The 9,295-nt window shown below is 66.7% G+C and overlaps 1 protein-coding gene across 2 annotated transcripts; it reads left to right on the top strand.

Moving 5' to 3' along the window:
* The first annotated feature begins 40 nt into the window (after nt 1-40).
* Nucleotides 41-7,458, top strand: CACFD1 (calcium channel flower domain containing 1). 2 transcript variants are annotated; one of them, XM_036420426.2, is made up of 5 exons: nt 52-258; nt 1,964-2,036; nt 3,886-4,011; nt 6,592-6,699; nt 7,160-7,458. In XM_036420426.2, exons 1-5 carry the CDS (start codon nt 138-140, stop codon nt 7,248-7,250), a joined length of 519 nt encoding a protein of 172 aa, XP_036276319.1. In that variant the 5' UTR covers nt 52-137; the 3' UTR covers nt 7,251-7,458. The 2 variants fall into 2 exon arrangements, with proteins under 2 accessions (XP_045431140.1, XP_036276319.1); XM_045575184.1 differs by lacking the exon at nt 3,886-4,011 and having other exon boundaries at nt 41-258.
* The last annotated feature ends 1,837 nt before the right edge of the window (nt 7,459-9,295 follow it).

Raw genomic sequence — 9,295 nt, 5'->3', positions numbered from 1 at the left:
GGCGCTACTGGCCTGGGCCCTGCAAGCCTCGCCCCCTATGCTAATAAGGCCGCCTACCCACAAGGCAGCGCACCGGCCAACGCGGCCGACTCCGGAGCCCTTTGTGAGGGCGGCGGGCCGCCCTGGGTAGCGGCACCATGAGCGGCTCCGGCGGGGCGTCAGCGACGTCCGCGCACTCCGCGCCGCCCGCGCAGGACGAGGGCATGACGTGGTGGTACCGCTGGCTGTGTCGCCTGTCCGGGGTGCTGGGGGCCCTCTGTGAGTTCGCGGTCTGGGCGGGGGGCGGCCCTGCCGCCCACTGCGCACGCGCGCCCGCGGGGCTGGGCCGGGGCGGGGGTCCGCGGGCCGCGCGGGCGGGGGCGTGGCGAGCGGCGCCGGGCGGTTGCTATGGTTACCGGCCGCCGCGGGCTCCTGGGTTCCGGGCTGGGCTGGGGCTCCGGGACGTTCCGGGAGGGAAGCTGGGCGCCGCGCGCGGGGACAGGACGCGGCCAGGCCGGAGGGCGGGGGAACAGTGCGCGCCGCCGGGCTCCGCGGCCGCCCCGCCCGGCCCGGCCCGGCCCGGCCCGGCCCGCGGCCGCCCCACCTGTTGACTTGGGCGAAGGCTGTGAGCGGGGCGGGTGCTTCCTGAGGCCGGCGCTGCGGAGGAGCGAGCTGAGGGAGGCGGCCAGCTCTGCCCGGCCATCCATCTCCCGCCGCCCCCAGCCCGGCGGCACACGCCCCCGGACCTGGCTCCTGGGACAGGCGGCGGATTTAGCTCAAGCCCCCGGAGAGCCTTCCTGGGAAGGCCGTCTGCTCCAGAGTAAAAGAAAGACCTATGGCAGGTCTTCCAACAAACGGCACATACACGCTGTTTGAATGGCCCGCTGTCTTCTTCCTGTTGCCCTCAGCACTGGGTGAGGGGTGGGAGAGGGCACAGCGGGGGTCTGGGAAGGAACCGGAAGCCTGGCACAGAGGCTGGGGTCCGGGCAGAGCAGGCCCCTGTCAGATCTGCCAGGAGGAACATTTCCAGCGCCCGCTTCCAGCCCCACAGCCCTCCCAGCTGGTGGCTGGGGAGTCAGGGGTGCAGGGTTAGGGCTGGGCTGCCCGGCCCTCCCCCAGATCACAGGCGCCCCGGTCCCCTTCCTGCTGTTCAGCCGGGCTGTGGCTCTGTAGAGAGGCCGGGGGGCTTGAGGTCAGGCCTTAAGACTCCATCCCCTCGAGCTGGAGGGGCTGTTTCCCTGGCGGATCAGAGGGGGTGCTCCCTCCTGGCTTCGGGGAGCCTGGTCCTCCCCAAGCCTGGCTGCAGCAGGTGAGATGGGGTGGGAGGAGGGGGGTGGGAGTGGAGGGGGGTGGGTAGGGGGGTGCTTAGCTGACAAGCACAGAGCAGTGTTGTCTTATGGGCACTGTGCTGTGGCTCTGGGCACCCGGCCTGAATGTGTACGGGGAGTGCCCAGACAGGAAGGAGTCTGGGGGCACAGGAGGGCAGCCATTGCAGTGGGCTCGCCTGCCCGGGCCTCCCGCCCTCGCCTGCGTAGGGTTACACGGGAAAACTGGAATTCCAGCCGTGCTGGGCTCAGGTGCACAGGCGCCATGCAACTTTAATGACCTGGCGCTGCTGGCTGCTCCGGGGGCCTCACCAGCATGGCGCCGCTGGGCCCCGGACCTGCCTGGCAGGCTGCCGGCGTTCCTGGTGAAGCTGTGGAGAGAGCAGGGTGCAGAGGGGAGGGGTGGGCAAAGCTCCCCATTGGGGGCATCCGAGAAGCCACTTCCAAGGGTAGAAGAGGATGCACCCCCACATGGCCCCTGGCCGTGCGGGGTGCGGGCCGGGCGTGGGACTGGCTGTGAGCGAGGACACACCCGGCCGTGGCCCTGGCTGGCGTGGATGGAGCTGGGATTGGGACCCAGGCCTGCCTGTCTGCTGCCCTCAGCGGCCGTCTCCCCCGTCCCTCCCCGCCGCCAACCCTGCCGTGTCTCTTGCTTCAAGCGTGCGCCATCTCGGGCCTGTTCAGCTGCATCACCATCCACCCTCTGAACATCGCGGCGGGCGCGTGGATGATGTGAGTAACACGCCTTCCTGCGGGGCTGGGGCCACGGTGCGGACCTGCTCCCCCTCCTCCCCCTCCCCCTCCCCCTCCTCCGCCCCCTCCCCCTCCTCCCCTCCCCTCCTCCCCTCCCCCTCCTCTTCCCCCTTCTCCTCCCTCTTCTCCTCCCCTCCTCCTCTTCCCCTTCTCCTCCCTCTTCTCCTCCCCTCCTCCTCTTCCCCCTTCTCCTCCCTCTCCTCCTCCCCCTCCTCCTCTTCCCCCTTCTCCTCCCTCTCCTCCTCCCCCTCCTCCTCTTCCCCTTCTCCTCCCTCTCCTCCTCCCCCTCCTCCTCTTCCCCCTTCTCCTCCCTCTCCTCCTCCCCCTCCTCCTCTTCCCCCTTCTCCTCCCTTCCTCCTCCCTCTCTTCCCCCTCCACCCCCCCTCCTCCCCCTCCCCTCCTCCTCTTTTTCCTCCTCCTGCTCCATGCCCCTCGCTCGCCTTTCCTGAGCCCAGTCAGGGCCGGGCCTGGAATGCCCACCCCGGCCTGTATTGGGTGTAATGTCTACAACATCAGACTCCTCGGGCTCCAAATCCACGTCCATGGGCCTCCCTCGCCCTGGGAGCCCCGAGGCCGCCCCGGCCCCATGACTACGCGGGAAGGAAGGTTTCTGACGGGTCTCAGTGGGTGCTGGGATCAGGCAGTCCTGCCCCGAGTGGGCGAGCAGTGCTGGCTGCAGAGGGAGCGGGCCAGAGCGGGCGCGGGCCGGGCACTAGAACACCCTGCCAGGTTCCTTGCCTGCTTCCTACAGGTAGCTGGGCCCGCGGGAAGGGCAGGGAGGGGTGAGAACTGGCTGCATCTGACACCCCAGGCACCGAGAGTGGCTGAGCGCTTGCCCACGGAGGGGGGCAGGGCTGGTGGAGGAGGAACGCAGAGGTGGGCAGACCCGCCCTCGGGCTCAGGGTGGTGAGACTGGGCTGTGGTGCTGGAGCCTGGAGTTGTGCCGGCCGAGGCATGGGGACGGGCCCGGGCCCGACGGGACAGGCCTGACGGGAGAGGTCCTGGCCCCCGGGGGAGGGAGAGTTGGCCCCGCACTGTGGAGGGCACGCTGGGAGGCCCGGCCGTGTGGGAGGCTGGGTGAGGGCAGTGCGAGCTGTGGGAGTTTCTGCTCTGGCGGCCGGGGACTTTGGCTGCCTTGAGCCTATGTTTCTGCCAAATAAGGGCACCCAGGGACCTTCCCCAGACCTGGAGGTGGACAGGAGAGTCCAGGGTCTGTGCCTGACCCAGCCACAGAGAACACGACGACAGTGTGCACCCTCAGTGCCCATGGCCGAACGGTCCCAGCCTGACGTGGCTGAAGGCCTGCTGTCCCAGCCGGGACACGGGCTGGAGGCCTGGCTGTCCCAGCCTGGACACGGGCTGGAGGCCTGGCTGTCCCAGCCTGGACACGGGCTGGAGGCCTGGCTGTCTCAGCCTGGACACGGGCTGGAGGCCTGGCTGTCTCAGCCTGGACACGGGCTGGAGGCCTGGCTGTCTCAGCCTGGACACGGGGTGGACGCCTGGCTGTCCCAGCCTGGACACGGGGTGGACGCCTGGCTGTCCCAGCCGGGACATGGGCTGGAGGCCTGGCTGTCTCAGCCTGGACACGGGGTGGAGGCCTGGCTGTCCCAGCCTGGACACGGGCTGGAGGCCTGGCTGTCCCAGCCTGGACACGGGGTGGACGCCTGGCTGTCCCAGCCTGGACACGGGGTGGACGCCTGGCTGTCCAGCCCGGGTGAAGAGAAGACCCTGATTCTTGCTCAGGGGCATTCGTTCAGTTAGGAGCTCAGGGGACGGGGAGGGAAACGTTGGCGGGCCCAGCGGTCACCACGCTCCCTCCCGCCTCCAGCACCAATGCCTTCGTCCTGCTGCTCTGCGAGGCACCCTTCTGCTGCCCGTTCATCGAGTTCGCCAACACGGTGGCCGCGAAGGTGGACCAGCTGCGCTCCTGGCAGAAGGCCGTCTTCTATTGCGGGTGAGGCTGTGGCTGCGGGCCCTGCTCCCGACGCTGCCCGGCGGGGGCCTTGGTGGAGGTTCCACCTGGGGTTCCCCTGGGCATCGTGGTCACCGACAGGAGACCCGCCGCCGGCCGCACGGCTCCGCGTGGTGTGTCCCAGAGGCGGGACCGCGGCAGGCGATCGGGACGTGCGTGCCGGTGTCTGCGCCGCCTTCCCGAGCTGGCCGAGCTGGCCGCAGACCCAGCACACGCTCCAGGCGCTTCAGACACTTCCGGAGGGGCGCTGGCTGCAGCTGTTCCATATGCGGAAGCTTCTAGCACAGTGCCCGCGCCTGCGCTCTCCGCTGCTGCTGGCGGCCGCAGGCAGGCTTTGCTGGCTGGCTGGCCTGTGCGGTGGGCGCGAGGCGTCTGTTCCCAGGGTTCCTTCCCGCCCGGAGCCCCGCTTTGGGACTGAGCTCAGATGGGAGTCCCGTCCCAGCGCCACCTGCCCCGAATCTAAACACGGGGCCACGGACACTGCATCTGCGTCCTTGGCCCTGACCTTCGTTCTGTGAACGTCAGCCGTCATGCGTGTTCGTTAGAGATAATGTGGGAAGTAGGAGGTTGCTGCCCCCAGCCTGCTCCCTGTGGCCATGGTGACGTGTGTCTGTGCCTTCAGACGGTGCGATAAACCTGCTGGTACAGCGACAGCGTTAGGAGCAAACCTGTTCCTGTGCTTTTAGAGTTAAACACGACGACATAAACGTCCGCAGAGTCACCACAGGCTCCCCCAGGTCACCTTTACCTACAGGATTGTTCCTCAGCTGGGCATGCGCTCCTGCTTCTGTGAACGTGGTCTAAATCGACCTTTGACCTTCGCCAAAACTTCCTGTGCTGAAGGTGATGGCCTCAGGACGCATGCCCAGGTGTGGGGTTCCTGGGTCGGGCTGTGCTTGGGTAGAAGGTCTCGGGGGCCTGGGCTGCTTTGCCCAGAGGAGGGTGATGGCTCCTGCACCGTCCCCACGTGGTGTCTGTCCTCTGAGGCGAAGGGTTTCCACGGCTGCGAGGGTCCACTGTACTCTTGGCTGTTGGCATCTCGGTGTTCCCCTTAGTAGGTCCTGTGTGTCTCTGTATTAAACTTCCTCAATCCTTTGCCAGATTACCTGCCAGTGTTTGCCTAGTCTGTTGTTTGCCTTTAATTTTATTTCGACAGATTTCCCCCGGTGGTCTTTCTCTTGTAGTTTCTGTTGTTCCTTTATCACTTAGGTTTTGTAACTACACCTGGCCCCTGAAGAACGCGGGGGTTAGGGTGCCAACCCCATGCAGTCAAACCCCCTCTATAGCCTTTGGCTCCCTGAATACAGAAGTGTTACAGTCTGCTGCTGACTAAAAGAAGCCTCATTGGCAGCATAAACAGTGGGTTGACACACATTTTGAATCTTACAGGCACCATATACTATATTCTCACAATAAGGTAGGCTAGAGAAGAGAAACATTACAGTCCTAAGAAAGATGCCCGGCCGGTGTTGCTCAGTGGTTGAGCATTGGCCCATGAACCAGGAGGTCACGGTTCGATTCCTGGTCAGGACACAGGCCCGGGTTGCAGGCTCCATCCCCAGCGGGGGGCGGGCAGGAGGCAGCTGGTCCATGATTCTCTCTCATCATTGGTATTTCTATCTCCCTCCCTCTCCCTTCCTCTCTGAGGTTAATAAAATGTTAAAAGTCATAGGAAGAAATAAAACGTGTTTAAATGCACTTTCAGCACTCGCACATTTATTGGAGAAGGCTGCGCACGTGTGGGCCTGTGCAGTTCAAACCGTGTCTCCTCTGTGCTTTCCCTGCAGCGGGCGGAGCCGGGGTGCGGGATGGGAGCGTGGGCAGCTCGTCCAGGAAGTGGCAGGACGGCCCGCTGATCCAAGTCCCCAACAATCTCAGCCCCACCATCCGGGGTCAGCCCCGCGGATACTTAAGCCCAAGGGGACACCTGCCGCCAGGTGGCGCCAAGCTGTAGTCAGGACCAGGGAGGACAGAGCCGGTGCTGCCTGACCGCACCCGGCACTGGCAGCGAGGCCCAGGCCTCGTGGATTTCCACCGGGGCTCGGCCTTGTTGCCTGTGCAGGCGTCCTGTGCCGGGGGAGCCCGCATTTCCTGAGAGCTGCTGTCCCAGGCGGCGGGGAGCTCCGCACATGCCCGGCCGCCTCGCTCAGTCACTAAGCCTCTGAGGTTTGACCCCCACCCCACCGAGAGATGGAGCCTCAGGTGAAGCAGGCTGCCCACAGGCACAGAGCCCACAGGCACAGAGGAGCCCACAGGCACAGAGGAGCCCACAGGCACAGAGCCACAGGCACAGAGCCCACAGGCACAGAGCTGTTTGTATGGACGGGAGGGGTGGGCCATCTCAGTGCTGTTGAGCCTTTTGGGGTCCCAGACCTTTGAGGAATCCGATGGCGATACCCAGAATTGGGCAGATGGAGGACTTAGGAGGCCAGTGTGAGCCTCCCTCCCATCTGACCTCTGGGGGCCCCCTGTACCTGGTGGTCAGGGAGGAGCTGGGTGGACGGGGGAGCCTGGAGGTGGTGGCGTGTCCCGTGACCTCTGTGACCTCTGCCTCTCCCTCAGGATGGCCGTCGTCCCCATCATCATCAGCCTGACCCTGACCACTCTGCTGGGCAATGCTGTCGCCTTCGCTACCGGCGTGCTGTATGGACTCTCGGCCCTGGGCAAAAAGTGCGTCCGCCCGTCCCAGCCTGCCCAGGGCGGGGGGGGGGGGGGGGGGTTCTCTCCCCTCCCCCCCAAGCCTCAGGGAGGAGGGACTGGCAGTGGCCCTGGTGTCCAGTTGTGGAAACGGAGGCACAGAGGTGGTCAGTGAGCCGCCAGCATCTCCAGGGTGTGCAGTTCCAGGGAATGATCAGGGTCCGTGAGGCCTCCTGAGGGTCCGCCTGTGGCCGGGATGGTGGACAGGGCTCGTGAGAGCCTCCCCATGCAGGCCCCCCGGCTCCATGGCAGGTGCCATCCCCCCTGGCATCCGGGCAGCCTGCACCCCTGATAGGGGTGACAGGACACGTCTGCCATCAGCACCATGCTCCCGAAACCAGGAGGCTGTGCCTGCAGTCACCGTGGGGTTCCTGGCCGGGAGGGTGTGCCTGGGGCCTGTTCCCGCTGTGATCCTGCCTTGCTGTCTCCCCAGGGGTGACGCCATTTCCTACGCCCGGATTCAGCAGCAGAAGCAGCAGGCTGACGAGGAGAAGCTCACAGAGACCCTGGAGGGGGAGCTGTGACGCGGTCCCGGGGACCTCCCCACCCTCTCGCTCCTCAGGTTCTGCGTGAGCAAGTTCAAGAGGACGGGCCCTGAAGCATTGACCCCGGGGACAGCCTGGAGGAGGAGGCATTGACCCCGGGGGACAGCCTGGAGGAGGAGGCATTGACGCGGGGGACGGCCTGGAGGAGGAGGCATTGACCCCGGGGACAGCCTGGAGGAGGAGGCATTGACCCCGGGGACAGCCTGGAGGAGGAGGCATTGACCCTGGGGACAGCCTGGAGGAGGAGGCATTGACCCCGGGGACAGCCTGGAGGAGGAGGCATTGACCCGGGGGACAGCCTGGAGGAGGAGGCATTGACCCCGGGGACAGCCTGGAGGAGGAGGCATTGACCCTGGGGGACAGCCCGGAGGAGGAGGCATTGACCCCGGGGGACAGCTGGAGGAGGAGCCTTTACCAAGCTCCCATCAGCTTCTCTGCACCTGTCCCCACACTGGAGCCCTGCCTGCCCCTCTTCCCAGTTTGCCGTCTCCTGGCCCTGAGCTGATGCGAGGGCCAGGGCTCTGTGGCCTTGACAAGCAGCAAGGACATGGGACGGCCAGCCTTGGTGAGCCAGGCCATAGGACTTGGGCTCTGCACCACCAGGCCTCCTGGCCCCACGGTGGCCTGGTGTGGCTGGAAACAGGCCTCAGGCGGACGGCTTCCGCCGGCAGAACCATGGGGACCGGGAAGCCTGGAGGAGCCCTGGTCCTGTCTCCAGCAGCCGAGTGAGCCTCCTCTGCTCCCCAGGCAGGGCCTCCGGGGGGCTGGGCCCCTCTGTCCCCCGGCCTTCAGGGCAGAGCAGTGGCGGAGGGCTGTCTGCTGCTGCCCATGGCCCGGCCACGGTGCTCCTGGCTCACGGGAACAGCAGCCTCAGCAGCAGCCGGACAACTGGTGGGACTGGTGCCTCCCCAGTTCCCTTGGCCTCGGACAGACTGCTCCAGGGTGTAGCCCACGGCCTGGCTGAGCCCACGGCCTCCCCTCCCCATCCCCCGGTGCTAAGAAGTGGGCTCCTGCCTTGTGTGCAGGCCTGAGCTTGCCCCACCTTGGTATCCCTGCCGGCCTGCCCAAGCCTTGTGAGAGCTGGGCAGATGGCTGTCCCCACTGCCCCGGGTGCCAGCCCGCCAGGGGGCAAGGCCTGGGCAGGTGGAGAGCTGGAGCCCCAGAGTGGCTCTTTTGGGACCTGTGCCCTGGTCTCCTGCAGGCTCCTTCCACACCCAAACCCTCCTGTGCCCGTGGTCTAGCCCCCTGGCCGCTCTGCCCGCTGGCTTTCAGCTATTGGGCATGTCTGCCGGGGCCTGGCCACTCCGGCAGAGTGGGCAGGTGTGGGGAATGCTCCGTCTGGGGCCCAGCTCCTGCTGCTGCTCCTCCAGGGCCCAGGCCGGGCCTGTTCTGAGCTCCCAGCCCAGGATGGTGCCCGGCTCTTGGCTTCCCAGGGGGCCTTTCAGGGTGTGGCAGTCCTGCCTGGGGACATGCCCGTGGGCCGGTCAGCAGCGTCCCCAGCAGCCCGAGGGGCTGAGCCCAGCGCCCTGCAGGCCAGTGTGGAGGACACATGCCTTCAGGCTCCTCTGGGCCACCCTCAGGCCGGGGCTGGGCCCCAGGCCTCCAGGCTGGTGTGTGTGTGTGTGTGTGTGTGTGTGTGTGTGTGTGTGCTCGCTCCACGTGTGCCGTGAATAAGACCTGTCTACCTCCCAGGAGGAGCAGCGGCTCCTGATCCAGGAAGGGGGTGTGTCACTCCTGCAGCTTCCTGTCGGCACAGGGAGCTCGCCCCCGGGCTGCGTGTGGAAGGGAGCCTGACCTGTGCCCTGCGGGGATCGGGCGGGTGCTGGCGGGCTGGGGGGTTGGGAGATGGGGCAGGGCCTCTGCCCCTCCGTCAAAAAGGCCAGAGCAGCGGGCACTCGCCCCAGGTTCCCAGCGAGTGGCGAGCAGTCCGGGAGCCGGTGGCCTGTGTCCCGGAGAGTCCTGCCTGCAGGAGTCTGTGCAGCGAGAAGGGCCGCCACAGGGCCCACGCGCGCCTCCCGGGGCTG

This window comes from Pipistrellus kuhlii, unplaced genomic scaffold (genome assembly GCF_014108245.1).
Source record: "Pipistrellus kuhlii isolate mPipKuh1 unplaced genomic scaffold, mPipKuh1.p scaffold_m20_p_68, whole genome shotgun sequence".
Classification (NCBI taxonomy): domain Eukaryota; kingdom Metazoa; phylum Chordata; class Mammalia; order Chiroptera; family Vespertilionidae; genus Pipistrellus; species Pipistrellus kuhlii.
Note: the sequence above shows the minus strand (reverse complement) of the source record. Positions and strands in the feature narration are given on the sequence as shown.